The following is a 23,353-nucleotide window of genomic DNA, read 5'->3' as shown; positions in this document are numbered from 1 at the left end:
TGCATGCGGTCATGGTGGTAACTAGGTTACTGCATCATGAGTACGTAGTCTGTCGTATGCGTGCGGTCATGGTGGTAAATGTGTTACTGCATCATGAGTACGTAGTTTTCAGAGAATGTTTCTGGTGTTCTTTCTTTAATTTATAGGGGCTGTGACCACTTACCCAATTTCAACAACAAAATTGCCCACTTACTCCACTAAGAGTTTTTTAACCCCACTTACCCAATCTAATATCTATTGACAATTTTGTCCTGTCAATTCACCTAAAACTCATCGATCCCTGTCTCCTCTCAAACTCTCTCTCCTCCCACAGTCTCTCTCTCTCTCTCTCTCTCTCTGCTTCACGCTCCGGTGAGGTTGGACGGCGCGAGGAGTCATTGCCGAGAGCGACCGTCTGGACGCGTTGGACTTCCACACCTTGACGTGGAGCTTTCCGTCGTCGCCGATCTCGGCGTCGGTTTTGAGTAGGTCGCGGCCGTCGAGGAACATGACGTCGGAGTCGACCTTGAAGGAGACGATGGAGGCAGCGGTCTCCCGGAACTGCACCATTATCAGCAGCTTGGCTCCGGAGCTTGTCCTTCACCTTCAGCCTCTCTAGAATCTCGAATTGGTGCTTCTCCTCCAGCACCGCCTTTTCGTGCTTGTTTTGCTCAATCTCTTGCCTCAGCTCCGCTTCTCTGGATGACAATCCCTCTGCCGCTCGGTCCAACTCTGCAACTATTGAACTGCCGTCCTCGGCCATCTCCGGCCGCTGTGCCGGGTTCCAGTGAGGTTCTGTTTTGGTCGGAAGTGGGGAAGCAATGAGATGGAGTCAGAATTTGGTGCTCTGCTTATTTGAGTGTGGTGATTGAGTGAACGAGATGATGCCACGCAGTTAGCATGCACGATCCTGCTGTTAATTGCAGTTCTCCAAAATCAAGACCTTGCCGTCTTGGGGCACGGCGACTTTTCACTATTGTACTTTGACTACTTTCTTTCTTCTTTGTTTCTTGCTAAATGGAAGGGACTATGAAAGCCAATGATCTACTATCTGTTCAACAATGTAAGTAATCTGACATTGCAATGTAACTGTGGGGTTTGTTTGATGGTCTACTGGGGGGCAGTAGACACATTATTGGCCCCCAGTAGACTTCGATATGAGGGACAAGGATCACTATAGTGTGGTGTTTTGATAAGTTATATGTTGTTTTCTGTGTATTAAAGTCAAATTATCTGTGAATCCTACAAAAATGTGCATTTTTGGTGGTCTATTGGGAGGCAGTAGAAACATTAGACTTTGTATTAGGGGGCAATAATATGATTACTGGGGGGCAGTAATATGATTATAAATTGATCAATTGTTCCTGTAGTGTATTCATTTTGGTTTTGGGAGTTCATACAATTCACTGGACGTCAATAATATGATTTTTGGGAGGCAATAATATGATTACTGGGGGGCAGTAATATGATTACTGGGGGGCAATAATAGCCGGATTCTGGAATCCGGTCACCGGTCGTCGGAATCCGGTCACCGTTCGCCAGAGTCCGGTCTCCGGTCGCCGGAATCCGGTCACCGTTCGCCGGAGTCCGGTCACCGGTCGCCGGAGTCTGGTCGCCGGAGACCGCGCCGGCCACTGGTCACCGGAGCACAGCAAGGTGGAGGGTGACTTCTCTCTCTAAGTGAGAAAGAAGGAGAGGGCAAAAAAGTCTCAAAAAAAAAGAAAAAAGAATTAATTGGGTAAAGGGGAAATAATCCCTTAGAGTGTTTTGGGTAAATAGGGTTAAAAAACAGTTGGTGGAGCAAGTGGGCAATTTTTAGCCTAAAATTGGGTAAACGAGCATTTTCCCTAATTTATACGTGAGATTTGGATTACTATGAATTCTATTGTTTGATTTAATTGTATTCCCTTAACTAAAACACACGCAGGGATTACTATGATTTTGGATTGAGTGCTTTTGGGTAATCTCCTAAACTAATTTTCTATGCAGGGATTACTGTTTTTATTTAGTTTATTTACGAGTACAATTGTGGTTATTTAGGTTTACTCATACGAGCTTGCAAAAGCTTACTGGGTTTGTTGTTTCAAGCCGGTGCACTATTCCATGGTGTAGGGTTTATTGTGCAGGTTAGAATATCGATTAATCGTCATCGAAGCTGAGGTGTACCTTATGTAGCGTGGACATAGAAGTGTATTGGTTTTAGTCTTCCGCTGTGTAGTGAGTGTGAGTGCGTTTACTTATTGAATTGTTATTCAGTTTAATTTGTAAACTCTCGGTAATGTAATATGTGACTCTAAAGAACGAGTCGGTATTGACATTGTGAGCTGAGTTTGTTTAGTTGCTTAATTTAAATGAAAAATTTTCTAAGCGTTTTCTTGTGCTTGTTGAGTTTTCGCGTTTCGGATTTGAATTATTTTATTCAAAATTCGGGACGTGACATCTTAGGAGGGGCTACTTTCGCCTCCGTATGTGTTTGTGGTGGTTTTTTGCGTGTTGGGTTTAAAGGTAGCTAGGGTAAAGTTAGTGATTTTCTAGAGTGCCAACGGGGTTTCAATGGACCTGAGGAATAAAGGACATATGTCCTCTAACTGATGATTGACTTTACTGACCCTAACTGCTAATTATTCGATTAAAATGTTGAAATGAAAATGGGTGCCGAGCGTCCAACTGACAAAAGCGACACCGACTTCACTACACCTAGATAAAACGAGAAGGTTTAGGGACCCTAAACCCTGAACAAGACAGTAGTATTGATACAGAGCCAATTTCAATAAACTTATTGGAGGGTCCCATTGACGTGCATTAAACTCCAATATTATGAATTTTTCTAGCTAATTCTCCCGTTAAATTCAAGGGTCTATGTATTTAAAACAAAAGAAAGAATAATTTTGAAGACAATTTGAATGTCTAAACGACCATTTTTAGTTTTTTACGAAACAAAAGTTCAAAAACATAACTATATACATGTTGATTGAAAAATTAGTCACGAAGTCACGAAGGGGAGTATGATTTGTGAAAAAAAAAAGTGCGCTAATTACAGGTCCTTCTAAAAGAGAAAAAAAAAAAAAAAGAAAAAAAAAAAGACGGTGGCTTAGTCATCTTTTCCGCAGTGACGTGTAAATACGGCGCGTAAAATCCACGTCAACTCCGACCGACAGTAGCAGTGAGGTCAGTGACGCTGTCATTTGCTTCTTTCTCACTCTCTCCAAGTCCCACCCACACCAACCGCTCTCTCTCGTTAACCTCAACAACGCTAATCAATCACTCCAAACTGTAAAGACCTGATGGATTTCACATTCCAGAGAAGAGGAAGAGGAAGAAGGAGAAGACTCACCGACCTCTCGCTGCTCCTCATCCTCCTCCTCCTTTTAACATTATTCAATTCCACTCCGGCCAACGCCTCCATCCATATCTACCGCAACGAAATCTTCCGGGAAGTCGGCAATGCTTTCCTCCTCTCCGGCGGCAGCGAAGGCATCTCCGCATCTCCCTCCTCCCGCTCTTTTATCCGGTAATCAACCTCTCCCCGTTTCCTCTTCCCTCTCTCATTTTCACTTTAGATCTCACTGTTAATTGCTTCACATTTGGGAATTATAGGGTTTCGCTTTCTCCATTTCAATTGCATTTGATTTCTGATCCGATTGGGGCTTTAGTCTCTAACGTGTGGTTACATTCACAAGTGTTGAAGCATTTTGTTAGCCCAGTGTTTTGATTACGATGTATGCGCACATTGCTCGTTTTCTTGCCTTTCATCACTAATTGGATCTTATGTCGCTGTTCCTGTTTGATATCTTGACGTGGAACAGATTCGAGAATATCACCTTCTGGAGGAGCGAGGCTGCTGTTGACAAGAAGCATAGTAATGGGTTGATACAGGTTATCGTTTTTGAAGCCGCGGATCGTAATAATATCGGTGGTTCTGCTTATGGGGGACAGAGATCTATATGTTGCACCCCTGATCTTGCTAAGATGGAAGGTTGTAAGCAAGGTGAAGTCATCAGGAGGCCTTCTGCCACAGATGTTAATTGGCCCATTGTTATAAATGTACACTTCAGGAGGAACAGTCTCTCTAAAAATATGGATTATAAAGAGATTTTGATCACGAAAACGGGGATGTATAACTTGTTTTTTGTAGCCTGTGATCCAAAGCTGAAGGAACTAGTAATGAGCGGGAAGACGGTATGGAAAAGCCCCGATGGTTATCTACCTGGTCGAATGGCTCCACTGATGAAATTTTACGTGTATATGGCACTTGCTTATGTGCTGATTGGTGTAATTTGGCTCACTCAGTATGTGAGGTTCTGGAAGGATATTCTGCAACTTCAGCATTGCATCACAGCTGTCATTGCTCTTGGATTGTTTGAGATGATTCTTTGGTATTCCGACTATGTCAATTTTAATAATACAGGGATGAGGCCAGTTTTTCTTACCACATTAGTTGTAACAGTTGGAGCTGTGAGAAAAACAGTTTCCCGTCTCCTTATCCTCACTGTTTCTATGGGCTATGGTGTAGTACGGCCTACTCTTGGGGGTCTTACCTCCAAGGTGCTTCTGCTTGGAATAACATTTTTTCTGGCAACAGAGTTGCTTAACATTACCGAGTTTGTTGGGACAATTAATGATGTATCAGGAAGAGCGAGATTATTTCTAGTTCTTCCTGATGCTTTCTTGGACGCATTTTTAATCTTGTGGATTTTCACCTCTCTCTCCAAAACACTAGAACAGCTACAGGTAAATCATTTTTATCAGACTGACTTTCTGCTTTTGTATAATTTCATTTTTATCAAATGTAGTTTATGATTTTGTATTTAAATCTCTTTCTGTTTTCTTTGTTCTTCACACCACAAAAGTTTTAAGTGCTAAACTCTACCTTCATTTCAGACAAAGAGAAGCTCTGTCAAGTTGGATATGTATAGGAAGTTCTCAAATGCATTAGCAGTGACAGTCATTGCCTCAGTCGCATGGATAGCTTATGAGGTATGGTTTGGAAGGGTATATATATTTATGCAGATAAAGATTTATTAACTTGATGGATTCAATTCTTTTACTGAGGATCTGAATATCTTAAAAATGATGTGAATATTTTTATCAGTTCAGTCTGGAAGGTAAACATGCTATTTATTATTTTAAGACTTCCGTTCTCTTTCATACACACACACACGTAAAGAAAACTTGTGGTTCATTCATCTGTTCTAGGCCCAGGGAAGCAGTCAGTTACTATTTCCTACATTATTGTACGTTTGCTGACAATAGAATTCTCATAAAAAAGCTTATGGGACGGTATATTTGCTCACTACTGTTCCTTCATTGTAGATACTGTAAACCTCGTGAGAGAGTATAGCTAGTAATGGATTTAAACTCTAGCATTCATCTGATGATTCCAATCTGCTTAAATCGCGTTTAAGCACTATGAGCAAACCTGCTTTTATGCTGCCTATTGTTGGTCTTATCTGCCATTTCCCTAATTCCTTTCCTTATTTTTATTGTATTAGTCTTTTTTTTTTTTTTGGGTCCCTTTTTTTTAAAACTATGTTCTTTTTACTTTGTTTCATCCTTTATTGTTTTCTTCGAATTAGAAACAATATCATTTAACATTGTTGCACCTGTAGGTGTACTTCAAAGCAACAGATCCCTTCAATGAGAAGTGGCATAGTGCTTGGATCATCACTGCTTTCTGGGATATTCTTGCATTTGCATTGCTGAGCGTTATCTGCTATCTTTGGGCACCATCTCAGAACTCTCAGAGGTGCGTAATAATACTTAATTCCTGTGCAATCAATAAGATGCTTGTGTTTCTCTTCTCTTACTTTCTATTGCAATTTTTATAAGAGGAAAAGTTTCCTGAAATTCTGGTTGGCAAAGTTGAAACCCTGGTTGGCCAAAGTGAACTCATTACACGACATGTTACTTGGAAATGTACCTTCCAGTTTAGAATCTAGTCTATGGACAAGAGTGGTATCGAGATGGTGCACGCTGCATAGAGAGTTAGGGATGTCATATGGAGTGGGTTTTGTGAAGCACTAGAGGGGTTTGGGATGAGGTATTTTAGTTTGAGGAATTTGAGAGAGAAACGGAATTTAGAATAATTTTTGTTCTGGTCATATGCCCTTTGAATGATTCTTCTCCAGTGTCATTTAGCTTGGTTTTTGAGGAGGATTTTCAGAGTTCATGTGGGTTGTTTTTTCAAGATTTTTCAATCCCACAAATTGACTGGTATTTCTGGGCAAAAACGTAGCAAAGTGTTATTTCGTGATTACATTCATAACCTGTGAAATCTGGCTGTGGAATAAATGTTATGGATGATTAACAAAACCCTTCATGTCATACAATTAGCAAGTTCACTTATATGACGCTCAGCTGATTTGTACTTTCAATTATACATAGGTATGCATACTCAGAGAAGCTAGGAGAAGAATCTGATGATGAAGAATCTCAGTCTCTAACTGCGGGCAAGCCAGAGGGTGATATCAGCTTAGTCAATCAAGAAGAGAAGAGTGGTAGAAGCACCGGCGATTCTGATGAAGAGGACACAGAAGAAGATAAGAGGGAATGATCATTCAATGGCATTACGTTTCTATTGCTCACAACTTACTCTATATACAAGCTCATGGAGAACGTGACTGAATGTCTGCCCCTCAGTTAACTTCTATGTGCTAAGCAACGACCCTTTGTCCCACTTAACGGCTTCCAAAGAGGTGCTGTAAAATTTTTGCTACTTCCTACTAGAATCAAAAGGCTGCCTGATTTCGTATCCTTGTTCGTGAAGCTAATTTTTTCTTTGTGTATGTAAACATTAGGTTGTCAACCTCATTTTCTGAGAGTAGATGAATCATGAAAAAGACAAGCTGTGTATTGTAAAGCTCACCAAATTGTTATCGTGATAGATCCTGTACCATGTCACTTTCATGAATCATTTACTTCTCTTTGTGTTTCCCTTACTCAGTTGAGATAATCTCTTCCAGTTCTATTTTTTCTGTCATGATCATTTTATTCCTATTACAACCCGAAAGGGGTTTCCATCAAAACCATTTGGCTGTAGGCAGTTTTTGGACTAAAAAACCTTGAGGTTGGAGACGTGAAAGTTGAGATTATTAGAGAAAGGTACAGCTCCTCTGATTTGGAATGTGTTTCCTTTGTAGTTTGTACCACAAAAATTGTAGAATCATCTCTCGGAAGAACATCGAAATAATCTGACGACCTCAGACTAAGGTGTTTGTTTCACTTCAATATCGTCCATCGGCTTTGTTTCTCTTTTGTTGCCGCATTAATCAACTTTAACCTCTAATTACCGTACATGCGGTTCATTGCTGAGCTTAAACAAAAAGTTCAGAACTTGCAAACAGATCAAGCAACTCACTTTTCTGCTCAGTTTACTCTCTTGCAGCTAGGTACATTTTATCAGCTCCAACACCTAACGCCATCTTGTTTAAGAGATGTTTCACTTTCACTATAATTTATCTAGCTTATATGATGAGGACAAGAAATGAATATTTTCCTTTTGAATTTCTTATGAGCAGAGGGGGCACATCTGCCTACTGAGAACAGTGTACTGAAACTTGACTCGCAAACGATGGAGTAAGGTTCACTTGCAAGATGGTGAGGCTCTTTTCATTTTTTCGTGTTTGGAATTAGATTTTAATGAAGTTCGTACTCTCTTTAGCTCTGTCATTTTGTGCTATATATTGTTTATATTGATATGTAGAATATTACTGGACGGTCCTTCGTTTAATTGGTAGTTTGCGGTAAGATTTGATTTCATCTAAAACGGACATTAGGTTCAGAGATAGTCTTGGGATGCTACTTTCATCTAAGACTTAAAAGTGCAGACTGGGTGAACAAGGAGTTCAGGAGTGTTTAACCCCTCAGGGAAATTCTAATGATTGACATGTCAATTGGTAGTCTAGATGTGGTCACATATATTGCAGCTTAGAACCTTACGATGACTGACATAGTTGGTGTATATGAAGATTTATGCGCTCATTAACATAAAAGAATACGGGTTCATACTTGTCTAGTTGTCTCCATATTTCTTATAGACTAGTAGAAGTGGGATCTTCTTTGGGATGGAAAGGAAAAATGAAAAGAAGGGTGTTTGGCTCAGGCCACAACATTTAATAAAGCCTCTTGCAGAATGGGATATGATATGGAACTATTATCTCGTGGAATGGAGAATATGATAACGGAAAAGCAATTGTCAGAATTGTTTTTGTGTGTACATTCTGCAACTTAATTTCATACTATATATATTTATCTTGATGCTGTTACTGTTGATACTTGTAACGAGGCCTAATTCCAATATCAAAGCTTGTATATTCCCAACCCGATGCAGCAGCCCTTGCTGGTCTTCCTTAGGGTGAACATCACTTGGCAGTCTCTATGTCACCTCACCATGTCATTCGCCAAGTACAGAATCATTTTGTTAGCCCTATGTACGTGGCTATGTCAGTAAGTCTTATGACACGTACTGTTTCCATTATGCTGCAGAATATTGAACTACATCCAACCCCGCTTACAAGTGGCTGGAACAAAACATTTGAAACCACATGTACTCATGCTCTCCTCACTAATTGAATGTTTTATCATCACTCCTGTCTCTGATATCTTGATGTGGAAATGATTTGAGAATATCACCTTCTGAAGGAGCAAGGCTGCTGCTGACCAGCATTCAGACATGCATGGAGCATAGTACTGTGTTGATCTTTAATTTTTGAACCAGCTGATTGGTAATAATACTGGTACGTACGTGGGTCTGATTATGCAGGAAAAAGATATGTATTTTTCACCTCTTACTAGAGGAAGGATGTAAGCAAAATGAAGTCAATAGGAGACCTTCCAGCTGGAAATATTAACTAGGCTAATGTTATAAATGCACAGTTCAGTGGGAACAGTCTTTTTGAAAATATGGATTATAAACTGGTTTTCATCACAAAAGGGTTACCTTTTTTATTATACAGGTTATGAAGTGGTACACTCTAGTTGGTTTCAATAGGATTGTTGCCTTCTGATTCCATGTTTCACTTTGTGGTTTCTTTGTTCGTCATCGTACGAAAGTTTTAATAGCTTGCAATAGAAACTTGTTTTTTCCATTCCACCCATTAAGTGTTTCATGCCTCAAACCTGCATAAAATTTTCTGTACCAGCAATGAGGATTCTAAATGTTTTCTTCTATAATATAAAGCAACATTTGCTTTTTTCAAGTATACAACTGTAGCCTCATTGGAGTGCTCAATCTATAGGATGGCATATGTGCTCTCTACTGTTCTTCTTGGTTTCTACTTTACACCATTTACTCTACTTTCTGACAATGGATTTTAGTGTCCGAATCAGTAGAGAGCACCTTTGGTTGGACCAAGCTATAGACTCATCTGCCATTGTTCTATCTCCTTGGTTCTTTGTGTACTTGTGCTTCTTCCTTTCCATATACTACAAATTTTGACAAGCTTACACCTGTAGGTCTTTAAAGCTACAGATCACTTGAAGGATGATTACTGCTTGGATTATCACTGCTTTCTGGGATATTTTTGCATTTGCATTGCTGTGCCTTATCTCCCATCTTTGGCGCACCATCCCAGGCTTCTCATCGGTCTAATTCTTTTGCAATAAAAACATGCTTTTGTTTATTTTCTTTCCCTTTTTATTGCAATTTGTAAGAGGAAATGTCTCCTGAAACTCTGATTGGTCACATTGAATTCATTTTTAAGTTGTTACTCTGTTTACCTCTGTCATTTTGTGCCATATTTATTTATATAGGTAGAATATTGATGGTCTTTTGTTTATATTAGATCGAACATTTGAAGGTGGATGCTCTAACTCAGATTGGCAATCTGCTTGGTGAGACATATGAAGTGAAAGGGTACATTGCTTCACATGCAATGGTGAGGTAAACATGCTAGAATCTTTGTTGAAATATAATTTGCCAAACCTTTTAAGATCTGAACTGTGTCTGCAAAATCGTTGGATACTACTAAGAGTATGAGAACCTGCCTGCGTTTTGTTTCAAATCATATGAATCTTCACACTTTTGGCATTATTCATATCCATTTGAATGTTATTGAGTCTGGCATTATTAATAACGTGATAATGTCCATGTGCATGAGGAACCTATGGGTAAAGCTGTCAACATGGCTAAGACATCTGCTCCTATTGATGTGCCTATGAAGCTAACTGCTTGATCAAAAGGAGTCTGAGCCTGTTGGGGTTGGGTCCTTGGAATGTTGTGTCCAATAAGAAACGAGGGAATAAGATTCGTAAACGTGTTTCTGTACAGGATGCTAAGGGTAATGCAATAGGTTCTCCTCTAAGGATGAAGGGGAACTGGGGATAGTTCGTCCAGAAGCTACTGTTACTTAAAGCATACTGAGTCTGCTTCTGGATTTGAGGTTTTATCATCAACTGAAAACAATGATGTGGATTGGAAGAATTCTGGTGTAAACTTGAGCTATCAACCTGAGATTTTTGCACCTGTGAAAATCTGTGCGAGATAGGCTTATGGACATGGTTCTCAATCTTTTCAATCTTTGTGAAATGCTGCTCACAGTAAAGGGAAATCAAAAGTCCTTAATGCTGGGGACCAAGGCAATCAGTGTCCATAAGTTTGTACGGGCCTCACGCAACATCATGAAGTTTGGCAATGAATGGTCATAAGACTTTCTGAGAAAAAATGGTCATAAGACTAGTTGTTATTTTGAGGTTAGATCTACTTGTACCCTGCCTTATTTGCAGTGTTCTGCTCCTCATGTTAGTTAATGTCTTCAAAGTTCATTACTGATGGAAGTCAGAGGTCTAGTGATCGAAATCTAAGTGCTGGAGGTGTTTTAAGAGATTCTGCTGGTCTTTGGCGTCAAGGTTTTTTTGGCTACTTTCGGCTTTACTGGGTCAAGTAGAACTATGGGGTGTGTTCAATCGGCTGATAGTCTGACATGCATGCATTTACTATAGCATCATGAGATTATGGTTTCATTGTTCCAGACGGTAATGCAGGTTTGTACAAACATGTTTCGTCCTTACTTTCATTTCGACAAAGATGCTTCTTTTAGTTTGAAATAGTTACATCATGTTGTGGTTAGTGTTTAGCACTAGATGTGTAAATTTTACTGCATCTTAATCAACTTCAGTAGATTGTTTGGTACAATCATCTTTAATTGCCGAGCATATTGTATATGTGACATCATACATGTAGTGCAGTTAAAGGAGCACATTCCTGTTCCGTCAGTCTACACAGCAGCTGCCTCATTCTGTTCTAATGTACTCAAGTCTTTGCTGCTCTAGTTTCCGCCATGCACTTTAAGGTCATTGTTCCAATAGCCTTTCATATTAGAGTCTGATACCTTGATGTACGCGCTTCTCTAGTTACTCTATTTCTATTTCTTGGTTGCTAAAGTTTGTTTTTACCTTCTGTTTTGGCTGGTCGCTTGTCTATTTTTGCTAGCTATTAGCTTTGGTTTGTTAGCTGGTGTTACGATGATTATGTTACAAGATGTTTGAGCTTTATTATATTTACTAACGAGTCAATGATGCTAGAAGCTAATTCTTGAGAATATGATAAAATCTTGTCTGAACTTTATATGTCGTGACTAAATCATTTTCTTGTGAGTTTCATTTTACAAGCTTGTGAATGAATTAATGTATATGTACCCCACTATAAAGTCTAAAAGAGAGCGTTGCTACAACGTGCCTTGAAGCATTAAACTCTTTCACAAAACCATAAATCAAAAACAGATTTTCCAACACTATACATTTTTCAATCACCTATTTCTTTATCTCTGTCTTGGTGCTGCCATTGATGAACGTAATCACATTCCCAACAGAATCGACATCTAGAATAACTGAGTCGCCCTCTTTGATCTCCTTTGCCAGCATCTTGTCAGCCATGGTGTCCACCAAAAGTCTCATTATGGTTCTTCTTAAAGGCCTTGCTCCATAGGTTGGGTTGTATCCTTCGTCAACCACTTTGTCTTTGAACCTCTCTGTCACCCTACCCTAAGCTCTATCTCTTTGGACTTGAGCATTCCATAATACTCGTTCAGCATTATATCTGCAATTTCCTTTACGTCCAACTTAGTCAGCTGCCGAAAAACAATGATTTCATCCAACCTATTTAAGAACTCTGGTCGAAAGTGGTGTTTCAATTTCTCTGTCACCAAGCCCTTAATTTGTTTGTAACTGCCATCCTTGTCTTCATCCATGGCCAGGTCAAATCCCGTTTTGCGGCCTCCTCTCTCAATCTCACTGCTTCCAACATTAGACGTCATAATGACTAGTGTATTCTTGAAATCTACAGTTCTGCCTTTGCTGTCAGTCAATCTTCCATCCTCAAGTATTTGAAGCATCAAGTTGAAAATTTTAGGATGAGCCTTCTCAATCTCATAAAAAAGCACCAGAGTGTAAGGACGGCGACGAACGGCTTCAACCAGCTGACCGCCTTCTGTGTAACCAACATAACCAGGGGGAGAACCAATGAGCTTGGAAACAGAGTGCTCTTCCATGAACTCACTCATATCGAGCCTTACCATTGATTCTTCAGAGCCAAAATAGCTAGTCGCCAAAGTTTTTACGAGCTCAGATTTTCCAACACCTGTTGGACCACAAAAGATGAAACTGGCAATTGGCCGATTAGGATTCCTCAGTCCAACACGAGCTCGACGAATAGCTCTGCTAATAGCGCAGACTGCTTCATCCTGACCAATAACCCGCTTATGGAGGGTCTCTTCCATCTTGAGGAGGCGATTGGCTTCATTTGTTGACACTTCCTCAACTGGAATACGAGTCATACAGGACACAACTTGTTGAATATCCAATTCAGTAACAATACGGCCACCATTAACATAATCCAATGCCTCACTTATCTCCTTGCCTTTCTCTATTACTTCTGAGATCTGTGTCTTAAGGTCCAATTCTCTGTCACCTAATTGCGCAGCCTGTCCAAGATCTTGTTTTGTCAGTTCAGTTGACAAAATTACACAATATTTGACCGCTGAGGTCAATAATATTTACTGCAACTATTTCTAGTATCACCATCTGTTGATATTTACTGCAACATGCATAGTTATCATACAGAATTCCAGCAACAAAAACTATGTACCTTCTCAAACTCATGGCTACGAATAGCTTCATTCTTCTCTTTTATTATCTGCCTCAGAATATTGTCAAGCTCTTGAGCTTCTTTAGGAACCTGCAAATTAGAACCACAAAACCAAAAAAAAAATATAAATAAATAAAAATAAAAATGTCCCACTAACTAAAAAGATCCCATTGTTTTAAAAGGAACCTTGAACCAAAAAGTGAGGTTTTACCTGTGCAGGACGCAGCCTTACTGCAGAACCAGCTTCATCGATCAAGTCAATTGCTTTATCAGGAAGAAAGCGATCGCTGAAATACACACAATTATGAAACATAACAGAAAAATGTAAATTTATATTCACAGGGGGAAGAGAGATATATCTTGCAAAACAAGTATTTATGACACTAACGTTCATGGACTCCAATATTCCAGCTACACGACATGTTTGTGCAAATCAAATCAAAATGTGCACCATCTGACTGCAATTTAGTAACCATACATATAAATCTATACGTCTCAGCTTAGATATCAATTCATCTGACAGAATATAGAATCTATAAAAGGGCTACCTACCTGATGTATCGGTGAGATAGCTGTGCAGCTGCTTTCAGGGCCTCATCAGTATACTGGACTTTGTGGTGGATCTCATATCGTTCTCGAAGCCCTCTCAAAATCTGTATGGCTTCATCCACAGTTGGCACAGGAACTTTGACCGGTTGGAATCTTCTTTCGAATGCTGGGTCTTTTTCAACATGCTTTCTGTATTCATCTACTGTTGTGGCTCCAATGCACTGCAGTTTACCTCTTGCAAGAGCCGGCTTCAATAAATTTGAAGCATCAATTCCTCCTTCTGCTGCTCCTGCTCCCATTAAATTGTGCATCTCATCGATAAACAGAATAACTTGACCATCACTTTTTTCTATTTCCTCCATTAGCATCTTCAATTTTCCCTCAAACTCTCCACGGTACTTGGTACCAGAGACAAGTTTAGCCATATCAAGACTTATAACCTTCTTGTTGGCTATTGAATTTGGAATGTCGCCACTTGCAATACGTTGAGCAAGACCTTCTACAATTGCAGTCTTCCCAACGCCAGGTTAATGCAGGCATTATTCTTAGTCCGCCTACTCAAAATTTGGATGACACGTGATATTTGTTGTTCTCTTCCAAAAACAGGATCCAGCTTGCCCTCTTCTGCTAGCTTCGTTAAATTAGTCCCACACTCCTCTAGAGTTGGCGTTTTAGTCTCATCATGCCCTCTTCCACTTGTATCCCCATTTTGAATTTTAGTTTCATCATCCTCTCTTTCACTTGTATTCCCATTTTGACTTTCGGAACCCCAAGGGAAAAAGGCTGTGAACCGCTCAAACATGGATTTAGGTACACATCTGCTAGCACTTCCACTCATTCTAGCCCCCTTTTGACTTTCGGAACCCCAAGGGATTGCTGTTCCAGAATAGTAGTCCTCGTCATCTTGGCTGCTAGGTCTGGCCACCATATCTAGGGCATTAAACCTATGGAGTCCGGAGAAACTAGAAAAACTACTAGTGCTACTAGTACTCTTGCACCTCATTCTCAAAGCAAGAGCTGCTGCTCCCCCTGCAGCAGCGGAAGCAGTAGGGATCATCTTCAGACTACTCCTCTTTCTTGTACCTGATTCTTTATATTGGCCACCCCTAACTAGCCCACCAACCATAACAGTATTTGTTGAAGGTAGAGTCAAAACGGCCGTAGCCATGATCGACCGATGATAATGATTATATAATCGACCGATGATAACGATTATATAACTCTGACTTTCGTCCTTACTACTTGATGAAACTTGGACGGAGGCTGAGATAAAAAGAAAACAAGGGTCAAGGTCTCAAGGATCTTTCTTCGGAGACAAGACTCCAACTTTGAACTCTGAAGTTCAAAGAGAGAGACCCCTATTATAAAGCGCGCGCAGTTGCTTGGGGATCCCAACCAAAATAGGGTTAGTGCCTAGGGATTGTAAAACCTAAGAGCATCTCCAACAGTAGGAATTATTTTTTAGTTAAATTTAGCTAGAATTGTGAAAAATAGCTATTGATTTAACAATGTTGCTCCAGCAGTAGTAGCTATTTATAAATAATATACTATATTTTATCGAATCATAAACTGACATGTGGACAAAAGATGAGAGAGAAATATAACTTTTGTTTTAGCTATGCATGATTCTCTAGCTAAATATAGCTAGCCAATTTAGCTAAAGCTAAATTTAACTTAGTTATAGCTAGTCTGTTGGAGTTGAATTTTACTTTAAAAATAGTTATATATAGCTATAATTTGAATTTAACTAGTCTGTTGGAGATGCCCTAAGTTGGACTATCATAGAATACGAATCTTTATTAGTCACAATATCAGATTAAATAAAGAAACAAGAATAAAAGATTACAAAATATATCCGGATTACTTGCAAATAAGGAATTTTGATTATACTCTTTGCAAGTTATGGAAACTAACTTATGTGGACTATGAATAGTTTACTTAGACATGAATTAAGGTATGCTTTGCGGAGGAGTTGAATCCATGATCTACAAGGAAATTTTTATAGGAAGCTAGGTTTAGGGATAATCAACTCCTGTATAAGGCTATGATTCTTTGATTGAGCTATTTGAAGAAACTAAAATTCTCTTTAATTCGATCAGAATCCTGTGCTTAGTCATTTCTTTCAAATACTCGTTTGCATCACCTATGCATTATGCCAAAAACAACTATCACAGAATCATATCAACAAAATTTGTCAAGTCATTTGGTCTTCACCAACTTTATTCCATTTCAGTTCTATAAATGGTTATTTTCTCAGCTTTGGCTCATAGTTTTTCACCATACATGGGTGAGTTGGGTGTCACTGACTTGAACTCCTACGAAAGTCTAAATAGATTGCAATAGAAACTTGTTTTTTCCATTCCACCCATTAAATGTTTCATGTCTCAAACCTGCATAAAACTTTCTGGACCAGCTAGCAATGAGGATTCTAAATGTTTTCTTCTACAGTATAAAGCAACAGTTACTTTTATCAAGTATACAACTGTAGCCCCATTGGAGTGCTCAGCATATAGGATGGCGCATGTGCTCTCTACTGTTCCTTCTTGGTTCCTACTTTACACCATTTACTCTACTTCTGACGACAGATTTTAGTGTCCAAATAAGTAGAGAGCACCTTTGGTTGGCCCATGCTATAGAGTATAGACTCATATGTCATTGTTCTATCTCCTTTGTGTACTTGTACTTCTTCCTTTCCATATACAACCAATTTTGACAATCTTACACCTGTAGGTGTACTTTAAAGCAACAGATCACTCAAAGGACGATTACTGGTTGGATCATCACTGCTCTCTGGAATATTTTTGCATTTGCAATGCTGTGCCTTATCTCCCATCTTCGGGCTCTTTCTCAGACCTCTCCGTGGTTTAATCCTTTGGCAATAAAAATATGCTTCTGTTTCTTTTATTTTCCTTTTTATTGCAATTTTTAAAAGGTACAGTCTCCTGAAACTCTGATTGGCCTCATCCAATTTATTATTAGGTTGTTACTCCCTTTTACTCTGTCATTTTGCGACATATTCTGTTTATATAAGTAGAATATTGATGGTCGTCTGTTTATATTTGATCGAACATTTGAAGGTGGATGCTTTAACTCAGATTGGCACTCTGCTTGGTGTGACATATAAAGTGAAAATGTACACTGCTTCACAATGGCGAGGCAAACATGCTAGAATCTTTGTTGACGTATAATTAGCCAAACCTTTTGTGATCTGAACCGTGTCTGCAAAATCTTTGATACTACTAAGAGTATATATGAGAACCTGCCTGTGTTTTGTTTCAAATATTAATTACTAGTCTTAACACTTGCTTTTGGCATTATTCAGATCCATTTGGATGTCGTTGAGTCTGGGGTTATTAAGATCCAATAAGCATGATATGGTTAAGACATCTGCTCCTATGGGTCCTTGGAATGTTGTGTCCAATAATAAATGAGGGAATGAGATTCGTAAACGTGTTTCTGTACAGGATGCTAAGGGTACTGCAATAGTTTCTCTCTCTAAGGATGCAAAGTAACTAGGGATAGTCCAAGTCCAGAAGCTACTGTTAGGTAAAGCATACCGAATCTGCTTCTAGATTTGAGGTTTTAGATGTGGATGGGAAGAATTCTGGTGTAAACTTGAGCTGTCAACCTGAGATTTTTGCAACTGTGGAAATCTGTGCAGCATAAGCTTATGGACTAGGTTGAATCTTTGCCAAATGCTGCTCCCAGCAAGGGGAATTCAAAAGTCCTTAATGCTGATCCCTCGAACGAATACCTCTCATGCCCGATAGCCAGTCTATCTCAGTTTCCAAATAGCCATTTGTCAAACAAGAGGCATCTGCGGATCACAAAAAATAGTATTAGCTACAGTCTTATATATATACATGATAAAAAAAATAAAAAATAAAAACTTATACTAGACCTAATATGCATTGTTTTGGACCTTTTGGTAATCATATTATAAAGCAGTTTAATGACGAAAAAAAGAGAAATATGAAAATGAACAAACAAGTAGCTAGTTGGATTTTCATTTTTATTGATAAATTAATATATACCTTTAAGAGGAATAAGACCCTCATCAATGAGATTCTGATACTGCATGTAGGCCATGAAGCCACAAGCACTAGTTGTCCAGAAAAGAATTTCGGGAAGGCCCAGTTCTTGGGCTGCCTCAACAGTGAAGTTCATGACACCATCCGAAACAATAATGCAACTGACCGGAGGAATATTTGGTGTAGAGTTCAGCTTTGAGAGAAGCTCCTTGAAGTAAGATAGGCACTTTGTCCTTGTGGATACGCAAAGGGATGCTATGTCTTGCGTGGCATCGGCATCAGTGGGAGGGAGACCATCGGGAATTGTCTTGAACGTAAAGGACGGAAGGCCATCAAGGGAGATGAGACCTCGAAATTTCAGCAGGCGCTTATGGTTGTACTCTGTGTTGACAAAAGTTAAATAAAACCCTTTGTGGTGAAGGAGTTTGGCTAGTTTCAGCACTGGGTTTATGTGACCTTGAGCAGGGAATGGTATGCAAACTGCATGTGGCTTGTGTGTCAAGGCAATGGAATCCATTGTTGATTGACTTGATTCTCTTTAGCTCTCACGAAATTTACAAGATAGACAAAAGCTAAGAAAACTGGGATGTGCTGTGGAGATGATGAAGTCTTATCATGGTACCAGTTTTGTAGGCCGATTGAAAGGGCAGGTTATGGGTACGTAGCCAAGTCAATGACTCTCGAGAGAAAAACTAACGGTGGCTATGCAGAATGCTATATAGAATTATATTTGAACTGATCATGGTTGTCATCGATGGGTGCGATACGAGTTGGTCGTTCAAAGACTGCGCCATCTTTCTAATTAATTTTCTTGTAGGGTGAATTCCACAAATGGTCACTCAACTATGACTCATTCGACACTTTGATCACTCAAGTTTCAAATATATCACTTTGGTCACTCAAGTATTACACTGTCATTCACAAAAGTCACCCAAGGGGCATTTTTTCTCACAACAAAGTGACTTTTGTGAATGACAGTGTAATACTTGAGTGACCAAAGTGATATATTTGAAACTTGAGTGACCAAAGTATCGAATGAGTCATAGTTGAGTGACAAAGTGACTATTCTCTCTCTCTTGTATATATCCACTATTGCATGCAATTACGTACTGTTCTTTTTCTGAAATGTTTTTTGGGTATAGTAATGTTCTTTATCGTTTGGTTTAAATCCTCATTGTACAACTTTGACCCAGAGAAATGTTAAGATGAAGATTGCATGGCGAGGACGTTGGGTTCCCAACAAAATATATTAACATAATAACATGGAAAGTGCTATTGAACGGTGTGAAAAGCCCACCTCAAACAACGGCGTGGAACGACAGAAGCATAGCATGTGTTTTATATACCTTTAACGTTTGTACATATATTAATTTGCACCCCTAAAATTGCAAACCACTTTAATAATATTTCATCCCAAGTCTTTTTGCACTTTCTAAAATACCCTCAAAAGTCAGATTTTCTTTTTCTTCTTTTTGGGTCTGTTCTTCCTTCTCTCTCGTTCTCTTCTCCAAAATCAAGACAACTCTTCCTCTTCTCTCTTTCTTCTCCAGATTACAACAGTCTCTTCTCCATTGAAACACTCACAACCATTGGAATCCCAGTGTCTTCATTCTCCTCCTCATCATCATTGTCCTCAGCGGTAGAAATATTAGGAATATCGACAGCCACTTTGATGATTTCTCCATCAAATTCTCTTTTGAGCATTATGGTCAGCTCTCCGGCATTGTCTACTATTTCAAAAGGAAACCCATCTGCAGCCTCCCCTACCTAGTACGTGTCACATTACACAAACCCATTACTCAATTACTAATTAGGTAAAACATGATTAACTGAAAATCCAGTTCAATATAGAACAACAGTACTTCAATTTGGGGAAAACTATTGCAAACCCATTACTCAATCACTAATTATTCAAAACTCAATTCATTGAAAACCCACATTACACAAACCCATTACTCAATATAGGACCCGCGACTTGAGGCGGAGGTCGAGGAGGGCGATGCCGCCCTGGCGGTCACCGGCGGCGAGGAGATGGGAGCTGGAAGGCTCAGTGGAGAGGAGGTCGAGGCCGAGAGGGAGTGGGGTCCACAGGACGTGTAATAACCTCGTTAGAGGAATAATACGAACCTCGTTGGGAGAATAATACGAACCTCGTTGGAGGAATAATACGAACATTTCACCTTTTCCTTTAGCTTTTCACTCTCCCTTTTGGCTGTCTCGGTCTCTCTCTTTCGTCCCAAGCATAATTGCTTCTCTTTTCTTTTTCTCTGTCACGAGCTCTCTCACTCTCTCTCATTCTCTCTCTCTCGTCTGAAAACACAGAAAGAAACAGAGCAACGCTCTCCGTTCTCTCCCTTCCTCCACCGGCCATCAATCGACGCCGGACAACCTTCAGTGGCTTCGTCTCAGCCTTGCAAAGCTACCTGCGGCGATCTTGGGTCACGGCACAGCCGGAAAAGACGGCGAAGAGACCGGGTTCGTCCAGCCCCGATTTGGTTCCAAGCTTGGTAGCTCGAGTTACCGATCACGAAACCTTCTCAAACTCCATCCACAGGTTCACTTCAACCATCTGAAACTCTCAGAAGAACCCTTGCACGGCGGCGCTATCTATGGAGGCGGCTAGAGCTCAACCCCGATCGGATCGAAACGGAGCAAAAGATCCAAATATCTTGAGCTACAGAACGTCGTTTTGAGTGTTTCTTGGACTAGTGAACTCCGAGTGAGGATCTGAACAACTTTCCAGAAGGGATCGAGGCCTGAGGTTGCAGTTTTTACGTCGAACTAGGAGCTCGCCGGATTCTGGAATTTTTCCGACCACCGAAGCTTTTAATCGGTATATCTTGAGCTACAGACCATATTTCTTTGTGATTCTTGAACCACTCTGTTCGCCTTGAAGTTCTGAACAACTCTCTAGAAGGAATCGAAGCCTGAAATTGAATTTTTGACGTCGAAATCAAGCCTTGCCGGATTCTGCAAATTTTCGCCGGATTCTGGAAATTTTCCGGCCACCTCGACTGTTTTAGGTAATTTCAACCACTTCCGGTCATTTTCAGCTTACATGGTAGTTATGAAAGTTGTTAAGCATGATGAGAGGAAGAAGAGCAGCCCGGCCCCGACACCATTGGTGGTGGTCGGCGGCGGCTCTGCCACTAACTCCGGCGGCCCTTTCCGGCCACCTCCGGGGATCAAAAATATAGTTCTGTACATTTTCAGATTCTATATTTCAATACGATCATTTTGATATATTATACGCAATTTTTGGTATCGTATGATTAAGTTATGAATTTTTACGTTTCGATCGATTTCGATCGTTAGATTTGTGATCTGGGAAGTTAGGACCGTCAGATGGACTTGTAGTTTTGATAGGATGATCTTATGACTGTCCCAGTGGCTTTGTGTGGTCATGGGCGAAGATCCGACCGTTGGATCTTCGTATAAATGCAAAACAGTGATTAGGGAGGCGATTCGTGAGAATCCGTCCGTCGGATTTTCGTATAAATTGGTGAAGATGTTAGTAAGGACGATTCAGGAAGATCCGACCGTTGGATCTTCGTGATGATTTTTGGAGGGTGATCCTAAAGGCGATCCGTGAGGATCCGACCGTTGGATCATCATTTAATTTCGATCCGACCGTTGGATTGTCGTTTGAGTATGTTTTTGAGCTATTGGCTAAGATAAGGTCATGTGTGATTAGGTGATTGACGGTCTCCCTTGGGTGAACGATTTCGGTGTGTATTGTGTTGAATTGAAGACGCAGCGGGAATATCGAGGTGAGTAAACCTCACATGGTTCATATTACGAACCAAAATTACTTTCCTTATATCGTAATGGATTGAAAATGTTTTTACGGAAATGAACATTGCTTTAAAATACATGGGCTTGATCTTCTACGGTCCATAGGTAAGTAAAATGTATTTGAAACTATAAAAGTGAATTTCTCGGTTTTCACTATGTGTGGTTTATAGTTGGTATTAGTGATCATTCCTGAGTGAATGATTACGTATATATATATTTACGTGGGATATGTATATTGATTGATGTGTGATTGGTGTGATGACATGATTGAGAATGGAATGGTTATTATTCAAGCTATTATTCTCGCATTTAATTGTTGAATAATGAAATGTTGATCATGTGTTGTGAAAGCTATTCTATATGTCCTATTTTGGATTTAGGGTCGACGTAGTGACTGGTATGAGGGAGTCTGATGCTCTAATCCTGGGTGGATGACGGGCTACGATTGGTTGAGTATGATAGATGCCACGACCCTTATCGGGTGACGGGCTAAGTTGGGTATGTGAATCGGATGCTCTAATCCTAGGTGGATGACGGGCTACGATTATATTGAGTATGTGTATCGGATGCTCTAATCCTAGGTGGATGACGGGCTACGATTATATTGAGTATGTGTATCGGATGTTCTAACCTATGTTGACGAACTATGATATTGACAATCATGTCGGATGCCATAACCTAGGCCAGGTGATGGGCTACGATTCAGTTAGAGCTCTAGTCTGTCAGTCACCGTATTTGTATAAATACGCTTTCGGGGTTTTGGGAAGAAAGATGTGAGTTTAGATCCCGTATTAATCTTTGGTGATTTAGAGTGGTGATTTAGAGTGGTGATTTTAGTGACTGATTTTGGGGATTGTGGATTGCTTTGTGGTTGTTGTGATTGTTGGTAGTTTTGCTTGAGTTAAAAGAAATATGATTTAATAAATCAACCGTTCATTTCTTGTTTACTCATACGAGCTGTCAAAAGCTTACTGGGTTTGGTGTTGTTGCAATCCCGGTACACTATTCAAATTGTGTAGCGGGTAATCCTGCAGGTCAGGAGAATCAGGGCGGTAATCGTACGGGTTAGAGTATTTGTCATAGATTTACAGCAATTGTAATAGTGAGGTGAGTTAAGCTCATTTGAGCCTTACAATTTGATTTGGTGAGAGTGTGTTGTAATAAATAAATTGAGGATTTGGTTTATTGTAATATTGAGAGGTGTGAAGTGTGGTTGTTTGTGAGAAAAAAATTCAGGACGTTATTTGTAATTGTTATTATTCATGTTTCGGATTTGAATTGATTATTCAAAATTCGGGGCGTGACAGGACGGAGATGACGAAGGGGGATAGTGATGACGTGACGGTGGCGAAGGAGGATTGGGAGGGGGAGGGGGGAGGCATGGGGAGGGAGACGACGAGCTTCATTGAGCGGGTGTCGATGACGGAGATGGAGCTGCCGCCCGGGAATGCGAGGAGGCCGGAGGGGCTGACGTCGGCGGATCCGAAGTTGTTGAGGCTGGGTGGGCCAGGGAGCATGCAGTCCCAGCAGTCTTGGACGGTGGACGGCGTCGGTGAGGGTCTTGGGCTCGACATGGTTGTGAGAGAGAGAGAGAGAAGGCTCCTCCGCTTCTTGTGGTGAGGTGAAGAGAAAAAGATCTCAGGTCATTTTCTGATCTGGTTTGCTTCTTCTTCTTGCCCGGATTGATAGCTTGGTCTGAAGACTCTGAACCCTCGTTCTGTAATGGTGAGAGCTAAATTAAGGTCATGTAATGAAAAGTTGGGATTTTGACCTGGTTTGGAAAGACGAAGGGGTTGTCGTGATTTTGGAGAGACGAAGGGGATCGTTGTCTGGAGAAGAAAGAGAGAAGAGAACGAGAGAGAGAGAGAGAGAGAGAGAGAGGGAAGAACAGACCCAAAAGAAGAAAAAGAAAATATGA

At 40.2% G+C, this 23,353-nt stretch overlaps 2 protein-coding genes and 1 pseudogene across 2 annotated transcripts; 1 reads left to right on the top strand and 2 right to left on the bottom strand.

Annotated features, from left to right (window-relative positions):
* The first annotated feature begins 3,166 nt into the window (after positions 1-3,166).
* On the top strand, positions 3,167-6,917 carry LOC133745813 (uncharacterized). Its single transcript, XM_062173948.1, has 5 exons — positions 3,167-3,490; positions 3,786-4,710; positions 4,861-4,956; positions 5,589-5,725; positions 6,364-6,917. The coding sequence occupies exons 1-5, from the start codon at positions 3,264-3,266 to the stop codon at positions 6,530-6,532; spliced, it is 1,554 nt and encodes a 517-aa protein (XP_062029932.1). The 5' UTR covers positions 3,167-3,263; the 3' UTR covers positions 6,533-6,917.
* A 4,701-nt stretch (positions 6,918-11,618) lies between these two features.
* LOC133744467 (ATP-dependent Clp protease ATP-binding subunit ClpA homolog CD4B, chloroplastic-like) lies at positions 11,619-14,777 on the bottom strand (annotated as a pseudogene).
* An 874-nt stretch (positions 14,778-15,651) lies between these two features.
* LOC133744465 (7-deoxyloganetin glucosyltransferase-like) lies at positions 15,652-18,157 on the bottom strand. The gene is made up of 5 exons (XM_062172571.1): positions 17,644-18,157; positions 17,364-17,426; positions 16,224-16,333; positions 16,000-16,051; positions 15,652-15,752 (listed from the first exon to the last, which is right to left on the bottom strand). Exons 1-5 carry the CDS (start codon positions 18,155-18,157, stop codon positions 15,652-15,654), a joined length of 840 nt encoding a protein of 279 aa, XP_062028555.1.
* Between the last annotated feature and the right edge of the window lie 5,196 nt (positions 18,158-23,353).

The sequence above is a fragment of the Rosa rugosa genome, chromosome 4 (genome assembly GCF_958449725.1).
Source record: "Rosa rugosa chromosome 4, drRosRugo1.1, whole genome shotgun sequence".
Lineage (NCBI taxonomy): Eukaryota > Viridiplantae > Streptophyta > Magnoliopsida > Rosales > Rosaceae > Rosa > Rosa rugosa.
The sequence above is the reverse complement of the archived record's forward strand: the minus strand, read 5'-3'. Positions and strand labels throughout refer to the sequence as shown.